This window comes from Pleurodeles waltl, chromosome 9 (assembly GCF_031143425.1).
Source record: "Pleurodeles waltl isolate 20211129_DDA chromosome 9, aPleWal1.hap1.20221129, whole genome shotgun sequence".
Lineage (NCBI taxonomy): Eukaryota > Metazoa > Chordata > Amphibia > Caudata > Salamandridae > Pleurodeles > Pleurodeles waltl.
This window is the reverse complement of record NC_090448.1, coordinates 245,079,925-245,107,302: the sequence shown is the minus strand read 5'-3', so window position 1 is coordinate 245,107,302 and position 27,378 is coordinate 245,079,925. Positions and strand designations below refer to the sequence as shown.

Here is a 27,378-nt window from a genome sequence, read left to right as displayed (position 1 = left end):
ATGGCGACCCCAGTGTCGTAAAAAAAAATCTTTCTTGGAATATTAAAGTGATGCACACCATGGCCGATAGACATAAAGGGGGTTATTACAACTTTGGAGGAGGTGTTAATCCATCCCAAAAGTGACGGTAAAGTGACGGATATACCACCAGCCATATTACGAGTCCATTATATCCTATGGAACTCGTAATACGGCTGGTGGTATATCCGTCACTTTACCGTCACTTTTGGGACGGATTTACACCTCCTCCAATGTTGTAATAACCCCCAAAGTGTTCTCATATCTTAACAGGCGGGTGATTCAAGTTGTGCTCCTTCAGGAAACACACCTCAGTGCCCCAAGGAGGGGGCAGCCCTGCAGTGCAGATGGAAAGGGCAGGCTTATTTAACTACTACACTATTACACTACAGTCTCAGCCTGTGTGAGAGGAGTCATGGAATGGGTGCGACCTGGCTCCCCTTCCTAGACACTGGGCACCTGATCGATCCAGCAGGCCACTGTGTTGTGGTCACTGGATGGCTAGATGGTCGGGACATCACTATAGGCAGCACATATGGGCTGAATGCTGACAAAGTGACTTTGTTTTGCTGAGCTTTCGAGGGTGTTAGCTCCACATCTAGTGGGCTTGGTTATTCTAGGGTGGGGTTATAACTGCATAGCGGACCTAATGCTTGATCGCTTCCACCCCTGTTGTGGGATTCTGGACAATCTGGTTGGCCTGGGTGTTCTTTTCCTGGGAAATTGAATGAGGCTTTATAGAATCCTGGCACTCACACCACCCGGGGGAATGGGACCTCTCTTTTTTTTTCACAATTCACATGACCTCTAAGTGCGCCTGGATGTCCTCTTGTGTATGCCTGATGTGCACGTCTTGGTACAAACAACTGAATGCCTCTCCAGGTCTATTTCCTAGGACTAGGTTGGGTTGGGAGAGGTGTGTGAGGTCTGTCCTGCATCACATCATGGATGTTAGGACCACAGGTGCTGGAGGATCCGGTTTTTCGAGACACAGTTGGAACTGCCATTAAACATTATTTTGGCTCCGTGTTGTCTCCCCATGCGGAGTGGGACACGTTTAAGGCTGTGATTAGGGGTAGAAGTATTTCTGAATCAGCAGGAGTTTGACTGACTTTTTTGACGGAAGTCTTGTCCTCCCAGAGAGCGTTGCGGTCTCTTAAACAGCACAGGCGGGTGCACCCGGAAGTACAGACCGATTTCCTGGAGTCCAAAGAGAAAGTCCAGGCGCATGTGGAGAGAGAGCGCACTAGGTCACTTCTAGCATGTCCTTCATACCCAGCAAAACGGGGCTCTGTTATTGTGGAGTTAGACAGTGACGAAGGCTCCAAACTCTTCTGACAGGAGGGTATCAATTACAAATTTTATAAATATTACTCTGCTCTTTATCGCAGTGCCACTGAGTGTATGACTGATGACATTGAGGCCTTAATAGTGCCAGTGATGTTCTCTACCATTACACCTGGGGAGGCAGAAGAATTGCGGAGGTTTTCGAGTTCCGAGCAGCCATTAAGTCTATGTCCCAGAACAAAACACCTGCCACAGATGGACTACCAGTCATGTTTTACTCTATCTGTGTCAGAAGACCTGGCCCCTAAATTAGCAGACCTCTATAAGGCTGCTAGAGATAGACGTCTACTGCCCCCTCCGCATGGGAGGCCCGGATTGTGCCCCTGCTGGACACAGGGAGCCCATCTCATGACAAGAAGGGCTACCAACGATTATCAGAGCTCAGCATTGATTACAAGAGCCTCAGTAGGGTTTTAGCCACCTGACTTGTTCACCACTTGCCTAGCCTTATACACCGAGACCAGGTGGGATTCATAACACAGCATTTAACATTCGTAAACTCCTCACATTCCTAGAAGATAGGGCGAAGGCAGTGATCTTCGTGGTGGATAATGAAAAGTATTTTGATAGTGCCTACCTCTATTGTGTGATGATGTATTTTGGCCTTGAACAAGGATTTGTGGCCTGGATTAGATTACTGTATGTGGACCCATTAACCAGAGTTTGAACGGGTCACATCTTGGAAGGCTATAGGGTGAAGCGAGGTACCAGACAGCGCTGCCTTTTGTCGCCTCTACTCTTTGCCCTGAAAATGGAACCATTGGCTTGCTACACCTGGGCAGGCAACAACTGTTGGGGTATAGCGGTGGCAACTCAGTCCTACCATATAGTGTTATATGCAGATGATCTCAGGCTCTCCTGGGGTAATTCTACTCCCTTTCTGGCCTGCAAGGTAACTGGCAGAAATCTTGTTTACTCCACATACTGGCATTTAGAGACCCACCAGAGGGTTTGAGGGTGTTGCAGTGGGAGCTCTGCTGTCTGCCCTAATTGGGAGTGCCGATCTATCACGATCCTGCAGACTAGGAGCATTACAAAAAATGATAGCTCTCCCCTGCCTGTTGTACTTTTTGTGGTGTTGCCATTTTGGATCCCATTGGCATTTTTCTGTGACCTAGACACGCTTACCGTGGGCTTCATGTGGGGATCAGGCTGCAGAAGAGTGGCACTGACCACTCTTCAGAGACCAGTGATGGAAGGTGGGTTGGCTATTCCTGACTTCGAGACCTAATATCTAGTGTGACAGCTTTATTGATTGGCTAGCACAATGGATAGCGGGCAGACTTACACCTAGGAGGGAAATGGGCCCCTTTGTCCCTGATCTTCACAGGTTAACTAGGAAAATTCTTAGGCTTCACTGTCTCAGTGTAGATGACACTACGAAGTTTCAGGTGCTGTGTTGGTGCTGGGCTAGAAGCCTGCAGAAAATGTGGGTAAGACTGCCATCCTCCCCCAATATTCCAATGGGCTTTCTGGCAGAAGTCCCACATTGAGGGGACTGGCAGTAGCAGACAGTATGGGTGGCTGCAGGGGCGATAACATCTAGGGCCCTTTTTGAGGCTGAAATGCTGCTCCTGTTTGAGTTGTTATGCCTGAGGCATGATGTACCTTAGGGCCACTTCCTCCTCCAGGGTGTGGTAATGGCAGCCATCCACAGACACTGGGGCCCAGACTTGGCAGAGCCACATCATACTAGAGGTTGTCAATACTTGGTTACTTCATCAGGAACCTTTAAAGCTGCTACTTGTCTGTATAAAAGGATACAGGGGGGCATGATGTTACCCTTAGGAACTTTTAGAACCTACTGGGAGGATGACTTTGGGTTGTCCATTCCATAAGGGGATTGGAGCAAATACCCAGGGTGTCTAGAAATGCCCGCTTCAAACTTAGCGATTTTTTTGTATTGCACAGAGCATACCTTACCCCTGGAAGAACTAACCGGTATTTTGCAGTAGAAAGTGCCAAGTGCTTGAGATACGGGGAAGTGGGCACTGAGTTTTTCCACATGGTTTGGGAATGCACCTAGTTAGCATATTATTGGGAGAACATTACTGAAGTACTGGCTGAGATTACTGAGAAAGAGATCCCGTGTACCGAGGGCACTGTCTTTTAAGCTTGTTCCCACAAGCTGCCAAAACTAAAACTACAAGCCAGTTTCAAGATCTGACTTTTATGATTCCAAATAGGGAAATGACCAGAAACTGGAAGGATCTGAGGTGGGTGGGCTATGACAGCGTAGTGAATCTCCGTGAGACAAAACAAGGTTAAGGCTCGTTCGACGTAGCTAGAGCCTGGGAGATACTAGTAGGTGCATTGCAGGGCCCTGACCTATCTTCACCTGAAGAAATGATGCTTACCCCCTAGGAATAGTAATTACATTGAGGGCTAGATGTCCCCACGGGGATTGCGCTCAAGAGAGATAGAGAGGTGGGACTCCATAGGAGACCGAGATGGCACACAGAACCACTTCCACATGCTGACGCACCTATCACCTGTGGAAACTGGAGCTGACCAGAGCACTATGAGGGTATGGGAGGTGAATGTTACTTAGTTGATCCTCAATTAAAATGAGAGAGTGAAAAAATGGGGTATATCACTGTTTTTGGGAAGACAGACGAAACATCTACATGCCATGCCCAAGTATTTTTCTCTGTTTTTCTTACCATTGAATGAACATCATGGCAATTCATATATGATGTGTAAGCTGGCACAGCACTGTGCCCTGTGAGATGTGTATGCATACTTTAAAAATTTAATAAAATTTGTTTAACACAAGCTGAGAATTCCTAATCAATGCATATGGGTACCCGGAGAATTTGAAGACAGTCTGGTTTCGGTTAGCTGATACAACTTATAATAGCGGAGAGAAGGGTCTTTCACATTCAAGGCATGCACCACAAGGTCATCAACTAGATAGTATTCAGCCCTGTTGGAGTGTCTGGCTTAAGTGACTTGCCTAGACTATTATGGCTACGTTGTATACCATCCAGGATCACATCCTGAGTGACGTGCCCCACACAAGGCACTCATCTCTTGGATTTCTGTAAATATAATCTTCAGACCTCCATTGAGTTTTGCTGTTACTGGTTTCAGCAGACTCAATCCATCACGAAGTAGGGGGCAGGAGCTCCCATTTCAAATAATTCAATAAAGCATTTAGCTTTCTTGACTTATGTGGCCTAAATACCTGGACTGCCCTCCCTAGCCAGGCTCCGGATATATGAATTGCCTGGAAGTCAGCCAATCAATTCATATCTCCTGGACCCCTCACACTCACTTCGACCTGCCTGGTTTATTCAACAAGGCATCTTTAGCTCCTATCAGGATATATTGGTAAAGTCAGAATATTGAAAAAAGAAAATTGTATTAATCTGTACGTTAGCCTCTAGCCTTTTCCCAGCTTCATTTGTCGGGTGGCTATGCAGATAAATTGTAAAATGATTTAAATGCAAGTCTGTGATATTAATAACATTTATAGAGGATATCTATTCATTCTTCAAAAAGAGACATTTCAGTTTGTGAGAACCAAACCCCACTGTCAGTGTTTTTAAAGCACCGCAACGTGCCAGATTGAAGAGATTGTGTTTAAATTATAGCCTGGTAATAACAACATGCAGTTGGGACAAACTGGGATGGAGAGACAGGAGTTTAAGCAGTGAAAACATATCTTATCACAGAATCTGTCTCAAATAATTAATATGCTTGTTAGGAAACGATTGTTCGTTTTCAAGACAATGACTTATATAAAAAGTCAACTTTAGAAAAAGTGCCTAAATATGATCATATCACCACCAGCCCTCATGCCTATCATGCTGCCAAGCTCACCACCTCTAGTGGTTCTAAGCATACCTGAAAGCAGGTTATCATGAGACTGCAGAAAGAAAAGAAATGTCAAAAAGTAAAAACAAGGCAAACAGACCGTTCCTATGCATGCATCGAGAATCTGGGCAACAGCCTTATGTCTATCAGGACCGCACCAACTCTGTTGCAATTCAAGAAAGAGCTGAGGACATACCTCTTTAAAAAGCACCAGTCCAGAGCGAGCTATCCCTCAAATCATTGATTTACTTTATTCTTGCTTATCTCAGCTACCCACAGCTAGGTTTGCACTATTCGATACACAACATACATACATACAAATTTAGCTAATGTAGCAGTTAAATACAAACCTTGAGGAAAGAGAATGGAATGAATAGAAGCAGCACATGAAAGTACGTCCAAAAAGTCTATGATACAGGCAATGCTTAATTTGTAAATAAAAATGCGCAGGTGCCCAAAGTTCTCCTCTGAAAATACACGCCTGCTGCTGCAGTTAAATGTGCGCATGGAGTACTGAAGCAGCGTAATCCTGATGCCATCTCAGGCCTCTCTAATCCATTTACAGCCACGACTTGCCCCTTCAGCTCACTTTTGCAGCGTTTTGCCTTCTCTCTTCGTGACACTTTTTCATTTTTCTCTTCTTCCGTCTTTCCCAAATGTATCTTTTGCTCGCAGTAAGTGCTTGAGGCAGGAAAATAAGTTCCCTCCCACCAAGATAAGGGCTTGTGCCCTGCACTAGAAACCACCAGCTTAAATTAAGCACTAGGTACAGGCCAGCCTCATATGTATGCATGAGTATGATTTTGGTGTGTGACTCCCTGCACACAGCACCTTAAAGGACGGAAGTCTGCACAGCCTAGGATAGAGGTCCCTAACCTTTTGTGTAATAAGATCTATTTATGTTCAGTGAAAATCAGCACGAGCTGCTAAAATTATTAGTGTTATCATAGTGACCACATCAGAGAAGATTACTTTAGTTGCCATCATATGCAAGATTACCAGTATTGATCACCTCATACTATAGACAGGGATGCTAGCAGTAATGTACAAAAGCTATATGGAATGCCTCTATGTATTTGGTACATGCCTGCCACAGCTGCAGTGTTCCTGGCAGGAAAGTCATAATATCAGAAATGTCTCCCCATATGATTAATAATTTATAATCGGCTTTAAATGTATTTTGGATATTCAGAAATTTTCACCTAAACGTCATCTTCTGAGGTCTGAAAATACACACATTTTTTAACATTTTCTGAGCTCTAAAATATACACAGTTTGTCTCGTAGTCACAATCTTGGCATACCTATATAAGTACAACCAAGCAAAAGGATCCAGTTTAGTAGGCTGGGATGCACACAGGAGACCTACTTACAGGTAGCTTGAGAAATAACAGCTCACGAGCTCCTCGGTGGGGAAGCCTGGCCTAGCAGATGTTTATTGGCTTTCACTAGCACAATCAATACCCTGTACATGCAGAGAGATCACAGTGCCTTTTAAAGAGATGTATTGTTGGCAGGCCACAGGGGATCTGGTAGACAATAGCATGTTCTCACAGTGCCCCCGCTGCTGCAGGCAAAGAGGGCATGGTTCTCTATGCATCATTGTCATGCTTCTCTTACAAACCTTAAAGCCTAGCTCAAGAAGAACAATTGCAATTCTAACATTTGTAAGTACAGGTGAAGTGGCTGAATAGCAATGTAGAACGTCCACACTTACTAATGAGACGCGCAGAGATGTACTGCTCAGTGTTTGCGTGGTTACAGACATGCCGTACAGCAGGCTCATGGAGATTTAAAACTACCAACCAAGCGAAAACAGAACAGTAAATGCCATCTGAGCATGACTATAAGGGCCTTCTTTCACAAACCGAAATCTAAGAATATAAGCCAGATGGTAACACAGTAAGTGAAGAATAAAAATATATCCTAACTTTAAAAGTGTACACTAAGCTACACCGCAATGCACAATTTGAAAAAGTTGATAGTGGCAGTATAACTTATATCTTTCTGCTGCTACGTGTTATTGCTCCTCATACCTCTAAAATCACACTACTGTTGAGCAGCATCTCTATTCGGGACAAGGTTGCCCCCCTACCGAACCCTCTGCAGCGACTTCCGCTGAGAATAAGGTTGGAGCATTTTGTGAACCACTCAATTCTGAACAAATTTGATAAAACACTGATATATCACATTAGTGGCATGGCAGTGGCACATATTGTGAGCGCAAACTCTATTGTCATCAAGCCTTCCGGACATCTTAAATAGGGCCGTGATATTATGCCAGTTTAAGCACTGGGGCTACTACTTGTCTTAGCTGCTACGAGACAAATAATGACGGAACCATAGAGGAATGACAGTTTCAGAGACAAAAGTATGGTTATAATATGAATGGACAAAGCATGCACTAGGATGGAAGGATGGATGGAAGCATGGAACAAAGGATGGACTTGAGATAGTGGAATTCAACCCTAGGCTGAAGAGAACTGTGTGCTTTCGTGATCCACCAGTCCTTATGAGCTCGACTCGTTTCTCGCGCTCTTGTGATCTAAGTCTGAATAAGAAATAAGATAATAAATATGAATACAATCTGTGACACTTCCTAATCTATCAGACATTCTCCTTGAAGTAGAGCACAAGAAGCAACACGGGTAGGGTATAAATCAAACAATAAAAGGTAAGTGTGTCAAACACAAATTTAATGAGCATTTCTATTTAAAAAGATCGAGCGCCACCTACACTGAGGGGCATACTGAAGGAAAGTGGCACTGCACCTAGTACAGCGCCACATTCTGTGCACCCCACTACCGCCACTATGTATGTGCTGTATCTAAGATACGGCGCACCATGGCGCAGGGTAGAAAGTAATAGCGTCATTTTTATTGACACTATTGATGTACTCTGCAGGAGTAGCGCCAAAATATTGGCGCTACTCCTGCAGGATACATTGGGGCCCATTATAAATAATGGAAGCCCCCTTTTAATGCCTGCTCTGAGCAGGCGTTAAAAGTGCCGTAAAAAATATGACGCAAGGAAATCTGTTAGATTTCCTTGCACCATTTTTTTGGCCCCTGGCGCAGGCATAATGTAGCGCAAAGGGTTACAAAATGGCACAATGCATGCATTGTGGCAGTTTGTAAATATAGCACGAGGATTTTGGGCACGTTTGGCCACATTAACGTATATTCAGAAATGAAATTTAACATTTTTCAGTTTCCAAAATCTGTTGCATTCCATTTACAGCTCATCAATGCTCCCTCCATTGCACTATATTGATTTAGTGAAGTTGAGCTATAGCCTAAAGACAACTTTGAGTGCTTCAGTGATCCATTAGTCTTGAAGAGCGTCTCTTCTTCCTCACACTCTCATGATTCAAGTCTTTAATTATGCAAGTGGCTAAGCAACTAATTATTTAAACAATTGCATTGTTAATCAAGAGTATACTATTTCAGTTTTTTCCATAAACTCCATTGAGAGGGACATAGCAGCACCTAACATTACATGAATTTTAACGAAGGCTTAGAGCTGTGCCCCGACTGTGCTGCTAATGGATGTATTATTGAATATCTACAACATATCACTTAATAACGATTCTCTATTGTTAACTGATTTGAAATACAATATTAGACTTGTTTCACACTATGGTTTTTAGATCTTTCAGCCTTTGGTGTAGCCTGTCCCAAAATGTTTTGCGCTTCACCCCCCTATTTGCAGAATTTTTTTTTGTTGGTCTTAGGACTCTTTGCACTTTACCACTGCTAACCAATGTTAAACTGCTTGTGCTCAGTCCTTAACCATGGTAAAATTGGCTTACAGCCAAATAGCACATTTATATACTTATAAGTCCCTAGTAAAGCAATACTATTTGTACTCGGGCCTGTAAATTAAAGGCTATTAGTGGGCCTACAGCACTTATTGTGCCACCCACTTTATAAGAAATCTCAGGCCTCCCATTGCAGCCTGTTATAAAACTGCCAATTTGACCTGGCAAAATACATCTTTTCCCAGGCCTAAACTTCCCTTTTTATTCATCTAAGGCACTACTAAGGTAGTCACTAAACAATGTAAAAGGGAGGGTACATTGTATTTAAAATGATTGACATGTACTTTTAAGTTTTATATGTCCTGGTAGTGGAAAGACTCCTAAATTCATTTTGCAGTACTGTAAGACCTACATATCCCAAAGGATAACATTGGATTACCTTATTACATTTAATAAATGTTAACATTTGTTTGGGGACATGGAGAAATGTAATTTCTGTTCTCAATATCATTCTAATTTTAAAATCTCCTTTAATGTTAATCAGAATTTAAATCACAATTCTTAAAATGCTACTTTTAGAAGGTTGCCATTTTCTTGCCCTAATAATTTTATGCCTACAACTGGTGTCCTCGGTCACATGACTGTGAATAGTTGGACGTTGTTCTTTGTTTATTCCTCCCAGATAGTGAGACAAAGGGGGCTAAGTATTGCCAGGATGGCCTATTCTGCCAGCATTAATGGGCCATAGCTGTTCCCTGCCACAATTACATTTCAAAGGAGCTGCCTCCACCGCACTCCCAAAAAATCTTCACACCAATCTATTGTCACCCTACACCTCTTTGAGCCTGGGCAGGGAAAAGAGGTAAATTTTTATAAACCAGATATAGAAGAGCTAGGATTTCTCTCATTTCAGAGGCTGACACCAGGTATAGATATTGGATCCTCAGACCACTCTTCTTTTCACTCCTGGACCTGGAGAGGACCCCCAGAAGGACTGCCTTTGTACTCCAGAGTACTGCTCTGATGCTTGAGGCCTGCTTTTTACTTCAGAAGACTGCCCTGCTGCTTCCAGAGGACTGCCCTGCTGCGTGAAGCCAGCTTTGTATCCTCATAGGGCAGCCCTGCTATTTGAGGCCTGTCCTGCTGCTTGATCACAGGACTACCAGAGTAACTCTAAGGGCCAGTTGTCTGGCCTCCTATGCTTAGCTACAGGGACAACAAAAGCTTCAACAACCTTGAACCTGTACAAGGTCCCTGCCTGAAGGGAGTCCTGTCCTCCAGGTGGTGCCCATCCAGTCTTGGACCCTCGGAAGTGGTGCTAAATGTGCAAAAACAGCCAAAAACCAAACTTTGGGACTTAAAAAAAATTCCACAAAAAACTGGTGTGAGAGCTGACAGAAGTCCAGGACCTCTTGTACAGCCAAGGTGCATTGCCATTCAGCCTGACTTTGTGGTAGCTCCTGCTACGACCATGTCTGCAGCAAAAAATCTTTTTCGGCGGCTCCTCTTCTGAAGTGTATCCAGCATCGAGAATATAGCCTGCAGCTTTGTTCTGCTGGAGATTTTAGACTTCCAAAAAAGTGGCACAGTCCAAAGATTGAAATCTTCACTGTGACTTTACTAAACAGCTCTTTGACAATGACACCTCCTCCTCAGACACCACCGGCTGCCTTGCCCCACTGAACTTTACCTTCTCTGACATTTTTTTTCAACATTTCTTCTAAGTGTGAAGGTAAGCTGATATGGGGTGTAATCCACCTTGTGTATCTGAAGTGGTTGGCCATAACGTTTGACTTTGCCCCAGTCTCCTGTGGCAAGATAGCCTTTGAGGCACTATTTTTCACTAACAATTTAAAAAATCCTATTTACGGCTCTACTGATTGGATTTAATTTGCTTTAGTGTCAAATTATTTATTATTTGTTTCTGTATTTTTCTAAGTAGGTGTGAGATTTTTCGTGTGTTGTGTTTTCACTTTATTACTCTTTGGGTGCTGCAAATAAATACTTAACACTGTGCTTCTAAGTTAAGCCTGACTGCTTCTATGCCAAGCACCAGAGGGTTAAGCGAAGACTGAGTTAGTAAATTTTGTGATTCACGTTGACAATGATGTGGTTGTTGTTTGAAATGGGTTTCCATCCCCCTCAATCAAAAACCCAATTTCCTACAAGGATTAATCCTTAACTATCAACTAGAGGCAACTCATCTGTTTTGTCTCTGTTGTGTTTTTGCTGACACTACTTGTTCTCACAGTTCCTTGTCAACAGTAGCCCTTTGAGTAGCATTGTATAGTGATTTATTTGAAAGTCGCTTATGATGCTCAAAGTAAAAGCCATAAAGAGCAAAATCTCCAAATATCTGCAGATCGTCCACCACCTGAAAGATGTTTTCATTAACCCAGAGTTGTAAAACTAACAAGGTGCCTTCACAAAGTACTGATAGGGTGGTAGTGGAACCATCAATTGCTTAACTGTAGTGAGTCAACCGGTTACATCACCCCACTAGTATTTTCCTTCTGAAAAATAAAGCTGGGACATGAAGAAGATCTCCACTTGCGTCCTAAGTTTAAGTTTGTTTTTGTTATTTTGGCTTAGTAGGATGCGCAGTGTGCTGAAATGACACTAATTGATTGGTTTCACATTTAGAGGTGTTTAGTGGACATATCTCAGCCCTCTAAGCACGGATCCAAGTGGGAGAGGTACAGCTGGTAAGGAGACCAAAAAAGAACAGTCTACCGGCTGCCTCCTTGGAGTGGTGACTGTGGGTTTACAAACAATCTACCTCCATCCAGGGGGCAGAAAGCCACTGGATACTTGAGAGTACGTTTTTAAGGCTGCAGACTATGTCACCACCCCAAAACCGGCACAACAAACTTTCCCTTTGTCCCCTGTGGGTACAGAGTGCAGCATTACCCAAAACCTTAGTAGAAGCAGAAAGCACAGTAGACACCAGGGATTTGTTTGTTTGAGGGAATCTGCCCACCTAGGCCATGGGCAAGTGCTCCTTCCGACTTATGAGTAATACAAATCTTTTCTGCCCCTTGGGGGCCAATTAAGGAGGGTTACCCCTAGTCTGTCCCGAACTGGACATCAGGAGCATATTTGTTTTTAAAAAATTGAGTCAGGAGCCCTGCCAGGGTATTGGTCCATGTCCCACCTCATACCAACCTCAGCAGACTTTCTGTTCTCAGGAGGTCGACTGGGGGTGTTTTAAAAAAAAATTTAACCCCCAAGAGGCAGAAAGCCCAATAGATACCAGAGATTTTCTATTGAACAAATAGTATGGTATGAGGGAGGACTACCAGGCATCAGGCCTTATCTCTATGCCTAATAGTTCCAATGCTTTTTCTGCCCAGACCCCCTTGGAGGATGATTTGAGGGTTTACATCTAATCTGCCCCTCTAGGCAATAAGCTTACTATGATGAGGAAGAATGGAAGAATGGATTGGTCTGATTCACATAGGGTCATACCTCACCTCTGCAGCCCCAACAGTGTATTTCTCCCGCAGGGAAAATATTGGAGTATTTACCCCCAATCTTCCCCCAGGGTGGTTTATAAGGTCCACTGGATGCCAGGGATATATCTTTAATTTTCCGTTGGGGTCACATCCTGACAGCAAGCCGTCCACTCACCCCTAAAGCGCCAACATTCTTTCTGTCCCTCTGGGACCAACAGCATGCCTATCACTGAGCCAAGCAAGATGAAATTTAGATTATTTTAAGGGTAGTTTTGACATATGGCCTGGCATAGAGGGGGTAAATCCCAAATTTCTTCATTTCCCAAGGTGAGTGGCGGAACTCCTGGTCAGCCAGTGAAGAGGGAACCCATGAACCCTAGACATTGCTGAAACTTGGACATCCAAGCAAATTCAAAGTGCTGTCCTGTGATTTTAACTGACGTTTGAGTTTTGCAGGGCATTCAGAATAAGAAAACAAAGTGGGGTTCATGTTTGACTCCCTTGGCTTCCCAGTTTTCACAAATGTCACACTTTAGAAGGTTTCCCAGGTGGAAGCCAATCCTAAATAATACAGCCGCCATCACTACCAAATGTTGTCAATTTGAAAGGTAAAAATGTTGATGACTTCACAGTGAGTTTTCGGATGCTTTTCTGTCGTGGGCTTTAGGCCCAGCCACACAAGTTGGGAATTGTTTTTATTGAGAGAAGTCTGGGTGGTATTTAAGAGTACTCCAACCAATTCTTTGTCACTTAACATTATTACTAATGTCATAGATAATTCAAATTCGAGCACACATAATGTTAATCAAATTCTATAAATTCATTTAAACTTATTCCAGCTTTGAGTGCGTCTAATGCACATCGATTAGATTTTAACAAGACAGCAAACAAAGTCACTAGACACATAACGGAATCATACATAGTTGGCTGCTTAGCTTCCCTGGAACTCAGTTTCTAGGAGAACCGAATCAAGGATGCCATTGTTCAATCAATCACTAACTCTATTAAAAATGCCATGTCTTAAATATACAACATATAATCGTTCCCAAGAAACTCCATAACTCATAATTGGGAAACTTCCAGAGTATTTATTGCTCCCTTCAGTGAATCTGTATCAGGTGATGATACTAGAATGTATATATGGGGGCTGATCCTGACTCTAGCAATGAAAACAATACCATAAGTACTTCAAAGCCACTAGTGAGTGAGAATACTCACACCCTCTACCTTCCTTAATCTTAAGCACCAAGACAAATACTGTTTTATCCCAATGTCTATTGAGCAGCAAGAGATCATTAGATTTACATGATTTTAATACCCTTTTGTTTACAGTTATGCCCCCCCCCAAAAAAAAGTCCACAATTGAGGAGTCATCTTTCAACAATAATAACACAAAACAAAGGCAATGCCTTTGAAACTACACATCCTGCTTTGCAGATGAGGTAGAAAGTTAACATAGCCCTGTCCTCTAGCCCCCGACAAATTCGTTGCTCAATGCAACTAGTAAGTCCAGCTCTGGCAGAATAAACCTCGTGAATCCGAGTACGGATTTCCGTGGCAGACCTGCAGTTTCAGTGCCACCCAATATTTAATAAAGTCCTTTGAGTAAGACCTCCGAATACTGCAATGAAGATAAGGTCAACATCTGCTTCAGTTTTTGTGCTGTACTCATCTATGTAGAATAGTTAACTCATACATGATTACCAATAACTTATGGAATTTTAGATTGGTAAATAATGCTAGTGCCCTTGTACATGAGCCTTCAGTGACGATCTCACAGGGTTGAGTTATTATCTTGGAATGTGTCAGTGATGGGACAATATTAAACAACTCAAATCTCACAAAGGTTTACCATAGTAGCATTCTAAGAGACCGCGCACACTTCCTGTATTGATTTCAGATGTTTCAACAATATCCTGTGTGCATGTTGCTTGTGAGGCTGCCTTAATGGTGTTCTGCTTTTTGTGATTAAAGCAACAAAAAAAGGCACACTTGTGTATTCATATTGGAAAACCCAGGCATAAAAACTCTCCTGCGTAAGTAAGGCCACTGATCAACTTGGTAAGTGAGAGTTTTTGAAATGTTACATTATTCAAGGTATTAGATATGGGGTCCTTTTCAAAAGCCTCTTTATCCAAAACAAACCCCTTCATTAATCCCAACTTCTGTTATATGTGGAGTGTGTTTATATTGCCAAGTTCCAGGGTACATATGTGCCAAATTTATTGTCAGTCCATAAGGGTTCAAGGTAGAGTATCCAGATTTATTATTACCTACTGGTGAAAGTAAAAGAGTAGGTAAATGTGCGTCGTAATTGACAGGACAATGCAGCCTCCAATTGATTAATGAGCATGGTCCCTTGACAAACCCATATTTGTTCATCAACATCATCGCTATTGGATATTCGATTCAAATCGGGAGAGTGCTTTAATAATTTCTGTGCCGTCTCCTTAAGGACCATACAGAAAGCCAATTGTCAGCTAAACACTTACACAAGTCTGTCATTGTCCTTAATAAGCCAGCTTCGAGCGGGGCAGACTCTAACAGGATCTTAAACATATAGAAGTGGTTTGCCTCGCAACATTCAGTGCTTTATTCTGCCGCCTGTTAGAAATGGGGTCTTTGGTTGACAGTCAGGTTACCCCCTGTTAAAGCAAGGACCCTCACTCTAGTCAGGATAAAAGAGAATCACCCTCAGCTAACCCCTGCTTTTACCCCCTTAGTAGCCTGGCAGAGCAGTAGGCTTAACTTCAGAGTGCTAGGTGTAAAGTATTTGTACCAACACACACAGTAACTCAATGAAAACGCTACAAAATTACAACAAAATAGGAAATATTTATCTTAACAAAACAAGACCAAAACAACAAAAATCCGACATCCACAAGTCAAGTTATGAATTTTTAAAGATGAAACTCAAAAATAGAGCTTAGAAACACAAAATGCTGCGAAGAGGTGATAACACGGCGTTGTGACGGAGTCGTTCCCAACAAGCCGACACCAGCGGCGCCGGACACGGAGTCGCGTAGACCCCCAAGTACAGTACCTTTGGTGAAGAGTGAAAACAAGTTGATGCGCGAAGTCAGGGATCACGTCGTGTGTGCGAAAAGTTGAATCTGCACACTTCAAGCGGCATCGGTCACGATGTGGTGGGGCGACTTCCACGGAGTCACAGACTTCAGCAGGGCTGCAGCGGCGTCGGGCCTGAGAAGGTCGTCGCGTTCCAGCGAAGATCACGTAGTCGGTTGCAGGCGGCGTCACCGGATTCAGCAGCGGCGCCGGTCCGAAGTCGTCCGAAGTCGATTTCCTTGGATTTCCACCAGCTTTCCTTTCAAGGGCCCAGGGACTGGTTAGGGCACCACTTGTTAGAGCAGGAGTCTCTCCAGAGACTCCAGGTGCCGGCAGAGAGAAGTCTTTGCTGTCCCTGAGACTTCAAACAACAGGAGGCAAGCTCTAAATCAAGCCCTTGGAGATTTCTTCACAAGATGGAAGGCACACAAAGTCCAGTCTTTGCCCTCTTACTCTGGCAGATGCTGCAACTGCAGGATAGCTCCACAAAGCACAGTCACAGGCAGGGCAGCACTTCTCCTCAGCTCTTCAGCTCTTCTCCATGCAGAGGTTCCTCTTGTTTCCAGAAGTGTTCTAAAGTCTGTGGTTTTGGATGCCCTTCTTATACCCAGTTTCTCCTTTGAAGTAGGCCTACTTCAAAGTAAAGTCTCTTTTGAATGTGAAATCCTGCCTTGCCCAGGCCAGGCCCCAGACACTCACCAGGGGGTCGGAGACTGCATTGTGTGAGGACAGGCACAGCCCTTTCAGGTGTAAGTGACCACTCCTCCCCTCCCTCCTAGCACAGATGGCTCATCAGGAAATGCAGACTACATCCCAGCTCCCTTTGTGTCACTGTCTAGTGTGAGGTGCAACCAGACCAACTGTCAAACTGACCCAGACAGAGAATCCACAAACAGGCAGAGTCACAGAAATGGTATACGCAAGAAAATACACACAATCTTAAAATCAACTTTACTAAAAAGATGTATTTTTAAATTGTGAACTCAGAGACCCCAAACTCCACATGTCCATCCGCTCCCAAAGGGAATCTACACATTAATCAGATTTAAAGGTAGCCCCCATGTTAACCTATGAGATGGACAGGCCTTGCAACAGAGAAAAACTAATTTAGCAATATTTCACTGTCAGGACATTTAAAAACACATTACTATATGTCCTGCCTTAACCATACACTGCACCCTGCCCTTGGGGCTACCTAGGGCCTACCTTAGGGGTGCCTGAAATGTAAGAAAAGGGAAGGTTTAGGCCTGGCAAGTGGGTACATTTGCCAAGTCGAATTTACAGTTAAAACTGCACACACACACACACTGCAGTGGCAGGTCTCAGACATGATTACAGAGCTACTCTTGTGGGTGGCACAACCAGTGCTGCAGGCCCACCAGGAGCATTTGATTTACAGGCCCTGGCACCTCTAATGCACTTTACTAGGGAGTTACTAGTAAATCAAATATGTCAATCATGGATAAACCAATCACATACAATTTACACAGGGAGCATATGCACTTTAGCACTGGTTAGCAGTGGTAAGGTGCTCAGAGTTCAAAAGCCAAAAGCAACAGGTCAGAAGAAAATAGGAGGCAAAAAGATTGGGGATGACCCTACATAAGCTAAACAAATCCAACACCGCCTATTTATGAAAATATCTGATGCAAAATAGTTAATGAATGTTTGACGTCTGTACTGTTTAAATGTGTACACTCAGCTGAGGATTGCAAGTAGTTTGGATAATAACATTTCTATGTTCCTCGTAAAAGCTACAAAGCCAATTAAGTATGCACTAAAGAATAAAAAAAAAAATATACAAAAATGACAGTCCAATATAAAGAGCTGGGAGTTGATTCTAGATGCCTTCCATTCAAACAAGGTTAGCACGTTTTGGGCACTGTTTTATGATCATTGCAATCCCATCGAGTTTATGGCATTGAATATCAGTAGTATCATTAAAAAGTGCAAGCCTTCCAATGCTGTGAGGCCCATTCGCTCAGTTAGCAATCACATGGTTGAAATCTTAACTAGCATTGCTGTATAATTCTTTTTTGAAAATTGATGAAATCTTAACGATGTGGCACGGTGAAAAAATTATTCCTCCGTTTACGAAGGTTCTAAGAACTGACCCGAATAGTTTTTGTTCACTCTCTTTATTATATCCATAGCAAAGAATCATCTTAGTGTATTTAAGTATTTGGTTGACAACTATAATAAATTAAAATTTAGAAATGACTAGTCAGCCCTTCTTACGGCAATGCCCCTAATACTATTGGCTAATCGGACCCTGTTTCCAGATGAACCGCCTCTATATTGTGCCTTCTTGTGAGATTGACTAAGGTGTTCAAGTGTCTATTAAAAAAACAACTTCATTCAGTAATTTAGGTGTTACATGTGGTAACCTAGTGGCGTGTCTAGTGTGTGATTTGTGATCAGAAGGTCATTCTTCTGTGTAGCATGTCGCAAATATCAGCAAATTGTTGTATATATTTCTTGTCCTGAATGAGGCGTGCAGTATCGTCATTTTCTGTGCAGTTGTTTTTTGTAGGTTTTTGTGAAAAACTATTGATAAATTTTGTTGCTGTTAACATTTATTAAGTATTCTCCAAATGTCATTCTTTTCATGTCCGCATAGTGAGAATCCATGCTAGATTTGTGTATTGCTTGTAGTAAGAGTGATCCTTTGAACTTGCCTTCGTTTCCCATCCAGGTGAACATTGGTTGCAGAGTTTAATATTTCTGTGCAGCTGTGACAGAGGTGAACGATGCACACTTGAAAAGTAAACTCAATTGATAATTCTTTCTGTGCTATGATGCACTCGTAGAGTAAATTATGGGGACTGAAATTGTTGTCAATGTCTTACAATAGTTAGATGTTCGTTGTGAAACATTGAGCAGTTGCACATTTAATCATGGTTTGGTTATAAGCCATGCATATGTAGGTACAGAGATTCCTCTTTGACTTTTGTCTCTAATTGTTTGTGCAAATATGTAAATCACAGTTGATGTTCTCGTCCCTGTCCTCTGCTGTACCTGTTTGCGCACTGGTATCCCTTACTGGGAAGATCATCCCACCATTATGGCATTTTCTTATAATTCGATTGGCCTGTGCTTCAATAGGTACATCATGGAAAACCGAAGTTAAAAAACATCAGTGTATTCTTTACGTTGTACAGTGGTCTGTCTAGTATCAAAATTGTAAAAAAGGCAGCATAGCAGCAGCGATGAACTCTAGTGCCTTAGGAAAGAGTGAACATATGGAAAAAGTAGCTAAGGAGATTTAGTAGTTAGAGTCCTCACAATTTAAGCTCTACCTGTTTAATCCATATACCACAACATTGGTGTAGCTGCTCCATTAATCAAAGAAAGGAACATAATGGCCATTTTCCCTGTTAGCAACTCTTTATAATCACCAATGCATATCTTATTTAGAAATAACAATGAAATACATGCACTGTCACAAAGTCATTTAGTGAGTAAGTAACTCAGTGGAGAACTAAAGAAAAAATGTGTTTATTCTGTACCTTTATTTGTTTGATTTCATATTGAATCATTTTGATGGGATTGTTTGGATCAGCACCAGCAGAAATCACCTTCTCACTAGATATCTTTGCTCGAATCACTGCAAGAAAGAAAATGTAACAATATGCTGCACATTATGTCTGGTTTTATGCACAGGACAATGGCACGGTATGGTTTCTTCAAACTTGAACTCAAAATGCTACTCACAAGGGGATCAGTGTTTCATTTAATTGATTGTATGAGCATCAGCAACAAGTTCTTAATATGAGCAGTTGGTTGCATGTGAGGAGCACTGACACTCATTTTGTGTGGATGTAGGCTATTTTTTGTCACACTTTGACTCAGAGAAAGGTAGAAAAGGAAGGAGAAAGGAAAACAACACTGAGAAAGTAGGGCAAGCTAGATAAGACTGGTCACAAAAAGTGATATGAAATTGTGGACCGACTTTAATGTTATGATGTAACATTTGTATTAACAGTTTGCATCGGAAAATCTGCAGTTGCAAGTGGTCACAAAACAACCTGCCGTCAATATTTAATTTATTTAATTAATTAGGCAGATGCCACGGGTGGCCTATAAGTGCCAAATATGGAACAATACTACCTGGCCTCCCAGCTTCAGTGGGTGGCGCGGTGCCTCCAGCTATTTGACATGGCAACCGGATCGCCACCCTGGACCCTCCCTTAGGTTCTGCACCTCTTTCACCCCCTCACAAACGCAAAGACACTTGTAGAGCTTCTGCTGTGCGTGGCTCATCGTTGCTACCACAGTTGTCTGCGCCTCACACGCACAACTCTCCCTTATGCTCCGGCACTGGCACTACTGGGTACACAATGTGGTTCACGGCTCGCAACCACTGCTGAACTGGAGACCTGGCACGCACCGGATTCATACACACTGGGCGATCTCTATACCAAGAGCAAACTCACTCCATTTGACGTACTGCCAGCGGAGACAGGCCTACCGGCTGGGCAGTTTCTGTTGTACAATTCCCTGATAGGAACATTATCACATCGGTGGGGGGATATGGCAACTGAGCCCTCAACACACTTACTGGTACAGTGTATTCAGGTTATGGTACGGAGCAAGCACCTGATATGGTGGTTCACTGACACACTCAGAGCACACACAATACATGCCTGTGCTGTGCACCAGCTGGGAAGGTGACTTAGCTGGGCCCTGCACTGATAAAACTTGGGATGCAGCATTAGCCAGCCACACTAACATCCCCGTTATTCCAGATTCCGCCATATCCAGTTCTATATTTTCTACAGAGCCTAACTCACACCAGCCAACCTCAATAAATACTTCTGCCGTGTAGATGCTGATTGCCCCCACTGTAAGTTGACAGGGGCAGACTTCCTCCATATGCAGTGGTCCTGTCCCTCTTTAAACATTTATTGGCACAGCATAACGACGTGCTTATCAGCATGCACGTCATGTCCACTGTTGTCTGCTTGGGAATCCTGTATCCTGGGTCTCTTCCCGAGAGTTAAGAGACATAGAGCCTCAACGAGATTTCTTGACCTTGGCCTCTAGACGGCCAAATGCTTAATCACTAGGCGATGGAAGGCTACCGAACCTCCATCCACAATGGCATGGGAGACTTCTTTCCTGATATGGGCGGAGGCTGAGGGGGTGGCACTAAGACGGAAGAACACTTTGGGCTTGCGTAAATATCCCCTATCTGCCAGTTGGGACACGATGCTGATTCGACTGAGTGAACCAGAACATGGTATGGGCATGGGGGATGCAGACGCTGACAATACAGAGTTGGTGCTGGAATAGGCAGCCCATGCGCTAGGTCTGACAGCTGAGCTCTTGGTGATGTGCTTGCCTGCATGTGTCACTCCTGGTCAAGGTGGGCTCCCTATGGGTTACATCAGTGGCGGACCCTGCGGCCAGGTGGGGTGGCACCTACGCAGGCACAGTAGAGGGCCCTCTTGGGTCATTCGATGAGGGGAGTTTAAACTGGAGTACGAGTTTGTTAAATGATTTAATAATTTCATTGTTTTGCATAATGTACGTGCTGAATCTTCACATTTATAAGCTGTTATCTGAATACGCTGGTCATTGTATAGGTGCCCCAAGGATGTTTGTAACTTGTGTTAAGGTTCTCGCCGGGAGGGGGATACTGAAATCAACCCTATTCCCGACTTCTCTGCATTCGTTGTTGCATGTAAACTCTAATTGAGATTTGCTAATGTTTGAAGATATGACCCACTTGAGTTGCAAATATTACTTTAACAGTTCGTGCACTGTATCCAAATGCTTAGACACTGTATTAACACTATGTGCTTGTACTGTAAATTCAAATACCGAGAACACAAGGGAAAAAATTAAAACCATAAAAAAGATTCAAGTAAAAACAATTAGGCAGATGCTACTTCTGACCCTTTTGTGACTGGCCACAAACACAGGGGTCTTGACCTGTAAGGATCAGCAGACTATCATACCTGTTTGAATTCCCAAACGTGTCTTTTTTACAAAGCAGCCCTTGTTAAATAGAGGAACCGGTGTAGCTTTAAGAAAAAGTTTCCCCTTTGGGAAAACATGGGAGGGGGAAGCCAATAGCTGATTGGAGTACTGCCTGCCCCCCTAATGCTTTCAACACAATTTATCGTACTTTTCTCTCCAATTTGGAAATAGGAGGTGGTACACCCCTATTACACCCTCTCCTATTTGCAAATTGTGAAAGGATCACAAAAACAATTTTATGATTCAGAAGGAATTTTCACATTAGAAATGTCCCTTTTGCAGTCGCAAACCCATGGGTTTTGTGAATTGCAGTGTTGGCGACCACATAAGGGCTTTGTACATCCAGCCCGTAATGGTGAGTGGAGAACACAGACTTGAAACATTTCCTCAAAGACTACGATAAAGAGCCGAGAAGCTGGGAGTCGTGGAAGAAAGAGACTTGGGGTAAATGAGGTAGCCTTAGTATTCAGCAACTTCAGCATTTGTCTCTCGCCGCAGCCTAATAGAAAAAGGTGCATTCATTTTCTGTAACGAATTAAGCACTGTATGGGAGTACTTCTAAAAAATATTTGATTCTGCATTTCATTTTTAGAGCGATTTATCCCTGATATATGGTTCGCATTCAATAAAGAAATCTAAAAACAGGTGTGTCAGTTTGACTTTTCATCTGTCAGGCTGGAACTTTCTGAAACAGTTATGGCTTAGTGATAGGCTTGTAAGAGTTGAATAAGTGTAGCCATAGTTAAATGAAGAAAAGCAGCATTATTATTTGAGAAAGCAACATTTGCATAAATCACTGAAGCACACAAATAAAAATTAAAGTAAAACAAAAAATACTGATAATGCTGCTGATAATATATTCGCTAATGTAACGAAGATTATGTAGTAACACATTTTTACAATAGAGAATATGTAATTTATGAAGGAGAAATTGTATACTCCCACGGTACGTCTTTGTGCTATGCATAAGCTATGCTGCTATACTTCTAAGTAGAAGATGGGGACTTAACTTTCTCACTGAAGTGTCCATCGGAGGCATACAACTGGGAGACCTGAACTCTTTTTATGAGATTGGAAATGTTGGTAGTGCACCCAAATGCTAAAGACAATACCCCTGCGTGTGTGTGTGTGTGTGTGAAGGTGTACAGCTGTACCAATATGACCACCAGTTGTAACGTAGCGATATCATACATACAAACATTTTAGAAGAGGAAAGTGGGAGATTCTAAAAAAGTAATCAGGAGAATGTATTCTCCCTACTGACTTTCATTGAAGGAGAAGCATTTTCAGGTGAGAAACAGCCAAAATAAAGCAGTTTTTGGCTTCACAAATCGGCAAACTCTCGACTACATTGGGTTAGCTGGCAAGTCTGCTATATGCGGCTTCTTTCAGTGCTTCCACTCTGCCTCTGTTAATGTACTGGGATAATTCATAATTTTCATCAAACGGATTATTTTTACCCTTCATGTTGGTTATCCACTTTTCATCTTTTCTAGAATGAATTTAAGCAATTTACAGGTGGTATCCTATGCCACAAACCATTACCACCATTACCAGCAGAAAGGTATGATTTTGAACATCTTCTCCAGGCCTCTTTTACTGTTTAAAAGGTTCCTGAAAGAACATATATCATATATCATTTTGCAAGGACTATCAAGATGTCAGTGCAGCATGAACATGTACATTGCTTTTTTGCTTTTAATGATTTATGTTTGCGTATTTCTCCCTATCCGAGGCTTTGACAGTGACAATGCTTTCCTGCAGTGTGTCTGTAATGACCAGTTGCTCCTTTATTAAGAAAAAACCTCTTAAATCTCAAGGTTGCTTAAAAAGTGACCAGTTTTAAAGATGTCTTTCAGGGTAGCTGAATTAACGTCTTGCCTATCACTTTGACTTGCATACTTGGATCTTCTTGTACCATGTCAGATTTGACTTATTCAGGTCCTGAGGTGTTTCTTTATCATATCCCTAAAAATGTAACAATTTCACTCTGGCCCAGTGTGACATACTCTTCATTTAATGATATAAAAGTTTCCTGAATCCTCATTCATTACATCACCTCTTAGAACATAATAGGTTTGATTGGATGTAGATTGGGGCTCTATTTAATCAGCAACTCACAAGCTGATATTCTCCGAGCCTAGTCAGGGTTTACTAAGGGATTGATTTGGGAATTGGCAGACTGTGTACTCTGTCATAAATGTGATGGAGTTCCCTGTCCTCCAAATTTAGTTTGCCTTCCTCATTCAGAGACAGATGGACCTATTAATGAAGCCCCTTTTTGCACCGTCAATATAAAGCTACTTCTGACCACTCCATGTAGGGGGCCATGAAAGCCAAGCCATGACACCACCCAAAACAAAAGATTTTTCTTCTACCTTGAGGGGAACAGCGGTACCTTTCAATGCACAGCAATTACTGCTGGGCCAGGGGATGTCTCTAGATAACATTGACAACTGTCCATCGAGAGGTGGACATTAAGTCCTTTGCAACCCTGACAGAGAGTCCTCCTTCTGCCAGGGGCTAAATGCTGCACTCATTCTATTCCTCCATATTAGCAGGGTGCTCCTAAATAAATCACTTTTCTCACCATTGCATTACCTATCAGCCAACAAGACTATTCAGGAAGTGAGGCTGTCTTTGCTGATGGTATAACTTTCTTAAGCTTAACTTACCTTTTCAGTGAGAGACTTTTTCCTCAATGCACTATTTATATGAGGCTATTTGTTAATGATACCTGACACTGTATTTGGTGCTATGTTTCCACATTCCCCCTAGGAAGCACTTAGACCCATTTCACTTACTCAAACATCTGTCCTACTCTCCGCCAGTCATTTTTATGCAACAGGTTCTCTTTAGTACTAGTACTTACATGGATCCTGGTAACGCACCTAAATCAAAGATTATAGGGTTTAACTCCCAACTCAGCAATTCTCTGTCATAATAAGTGGTGGTAATGGGTCGGGCATATTACCAAGAGCCTAGGACGTCTCTCCGGTCAACCAAGAGAGATGACCCAGGTAACTCTTTATAGGCATGATCTCCCCTGGAATATTTTCTCTACAAAAAGACTCTCTCAGCAGAAGTGATTCACACTCTACATACATTCCTGCTTCAATTTTATTTTCTCTCTCCTGCAAAATAGCCTTACACATTCTACAGTAATACTCCAGGCACTGGCATTCGAGGCAGGTATCACATTATGAGCCCAGACTGATTCTACCACATTCACACACAGATACACTCCCCCAAATCTGAAGAAACTAGTAAGCTTACAGGACATCGTCACCTAAATATTATAATCTATAACTAAATGTAGCATGTGGATTACAGTTTTTTCAAGAATATATGAGGTGTATTGAAAGCTTCAAAACCTATTGGAATCATAAGAGTAAAACCTTTGCAAGAGCTGTACGCACTTAAAAAGTCACATCATCACCACAGTCAATAGGGTCATATATTTCGCCATCACTAAATAGTATGAGATAAATGTTATCTGCAAACAAGCAATTGATGGTATTTTTGCAGGTCATATCAGACACCTATTCTATTCAGTGACATATTTTACTCAGAAAAGGATGTTGAATTGATTAAATCAGTTTTTTGGTCACAGTTATCATACGCTAATGAGATTTAATTTAAGGCTGTCCTTTCTGCGATGTAAAATATACCCTCTCTGCACCCAGAAGTGGCTAAATATTTACTTCCCTCAAAGAGTATGACTACTGTAGAACATCTTTGACTGGTAGCCCGCTAGGTCAACAAATGAGTATCTCAAACTGCAATCTCTATGAGAGGCTCGGGAAGGGAAAACAGATGTAGACCATCAACACCATGCCAAAAGAAGCCAAATTCACCTCTCTTACAGTTCTGTACACTTGTTAAGATGCCAGTCTAGCCCGTAGAGCTAATCTGGAGTGGGACTCTTTCCAGTGACTGGAATATGCTATATAGTCATGCTGCTCGGCTGCCTTGGAAGCAGTTTCTGTCCATCTGTTGGCATACAGTCCTCCTGTAAAACCAGCTTGGAGAAAGAAAACTGATTTGCTTGTTGTGCTGCCATTGATCAGTTGGATGCCCACAGTGACAAGGACTCCACAATGACTGCGTTTTCGATGCACCAGCAGCTTCCCCAGCAATGTGATTCTGTAGGGCACCCCTCTCCAGGAAGTGACAGGCTTTCATAGTTTCCAATTCAAACAAGGTCTTGTAATAAAATTCTGATTTCCACACCTATGCTGCGCCCTTCCTTGCAGAGTTTTGATTCATTGACAGCAGAGCCTGCGTGATGCAACATGGTTAAGGATCGCTTCTCAAACGGCTCTTCTAGAGGATCAATATCCTGAGTATCAGTTGAAGTGTAACATGTAAAAATGTTACATTTATTGTTGGCGGCTGGGAGAGCTAGAGAGCTGAAGAGAGTCTCTTCTACCTGACACCTTGCAGCATGTATGTGAAGTAAAAAATGCAATATCTTGAGTAACACAATTTGATACCCTACATGAGGACACACAGATTTCCCCTCTGAGAATTTTGAATGTTTTATTGGCAGCATCATACACAATTGCTTGCTAATATGATGCATAAAGACACTTGCTTTCATAATAATAAACTTGAGTCTGAAAATAGTCAGGAATTCTGAATAATTGACTTCCTAAGCTTTTCAAAGCATTATATACCAGCAGACTATATTATCTCAATCAATCCTTAATTTACGCCGGTATCTAGCGCTCAGCACCAGTACTTAATAGTCAGCACTAGCTCAAGTGACACTCCACCAGATGGTGGTGCTGTCTGTCTAATTTTTAGATGAGCACAGCAAAAGTGTTTAATAAGTCCATATCCATTAAAAAAGAATAATACTTGCCACCCACACCATTATTATATCATTGGGTGCCCTGGAATAGTTTGAAATGGTCACAATTGTAGGAGTGTGATTGTTAGTTGGTACTGTCATTGGCTGTACTGTCACGGGCAATGGGGTGGTGTAGGATGCTGTGGCCACCCAAGAAGGACAAATATTAAGCACTGATCGCAATGTGGTTTACACATTTTGCACATTCTCATATTCCTCTCCACTCTTTTCACTACTTTGAAAATCTTACATAAAGCTATACCACAAGTGAATTTATCTAATATGCTTCAGTTGTGTACCAGCCTCCACGATGTATTGACTTTCACGTATTTTGTAAAGCCCAGAATATTAATATTAGATCACTTTACTATCAGAGGATATGAATTATTATCAAGAGAATATTTAATCTTACTGTATGTAATTCGATTCACTTTATGTATAGAAGAGCCACCTCCTAGTGCAGGCCATTTATTCAACGTTGTGTTGGATTTTAATTTGTCACCATCTATTTCCCGAATGACTTAATATTCTGAACGGATTATGCTTTTATTGAACTCTCTATTCCCTTCCAATCCGTGGAAACCACAACCTCTAAACTAAACTAATGTCAGAGTGTAGCTGTCATTAGTCCTGCAGGTGCATTGATACCTGACACAGTAGGTTGCTCCAATTATGGCTATCATTGTCTACACAAAATGGATGGCTGTGGGGCCCATTTTCGGATCTGGTGTTGACCAAGACCTTTTTATTGTACACACCATGAACACTTTTCTCATCAATAATTTAATGGCAAAAGTTTCAGTAATATTATCAATGATGTCCTTGAAGATGTCATGAGTGATGTAATATGTGGGTAATTAGCTGTGCATTGCGAGACCCTGAGTTATAGTTACCTTAGGGCACGAATTACATTTATTTAAGATAACTATCACTGTATAACTGGTGAATTTCTTGATTTTTTTTACTTTAGTTTAAAACGTTACGATGCTATTGAACAAATCACAACTATAAAGTTGCATTAACCTTTGTTTTTTTCAACTAATTTCTAGTTTTGTTTTTAACGCAAAGTAATAT

At 42.2% G+C, this 27,378-nt stretch overlaps 2 protein-coding genes across 2 annotated transcripts in view; one reads left to right on the top strand and one right to left on the bottom strand.

The window, feature by feature from the left end:
* Positions 1 to 27,378, top strand: part of SYN2 (synapsin II) — a 1,016,740-nt gene that overhangs the window by 610,251 nt on the left and 379,111 nt on the right. The window lies entirely within an intron of this gene.
* Positions 1 to 27,378, bottom strand: part of TIMP4 (TIMP metallopeptidase inhibitor 4) — a 137,724-nt gene that overhangs the window by 33,099 nt on the left and 77,247 nt on the right. Inside the window, exon 2 of the mRNA XM_069206655.1 lies at positions 18,974 to 19,071. Coding sequence (XP_069062756.1) covers positions 18,974 to 19,071 — 98 coding nt within the window. The remainder of the gene's footprint in view (positions 1 to 18,973; positions 19,072 to 27,378) is intronic.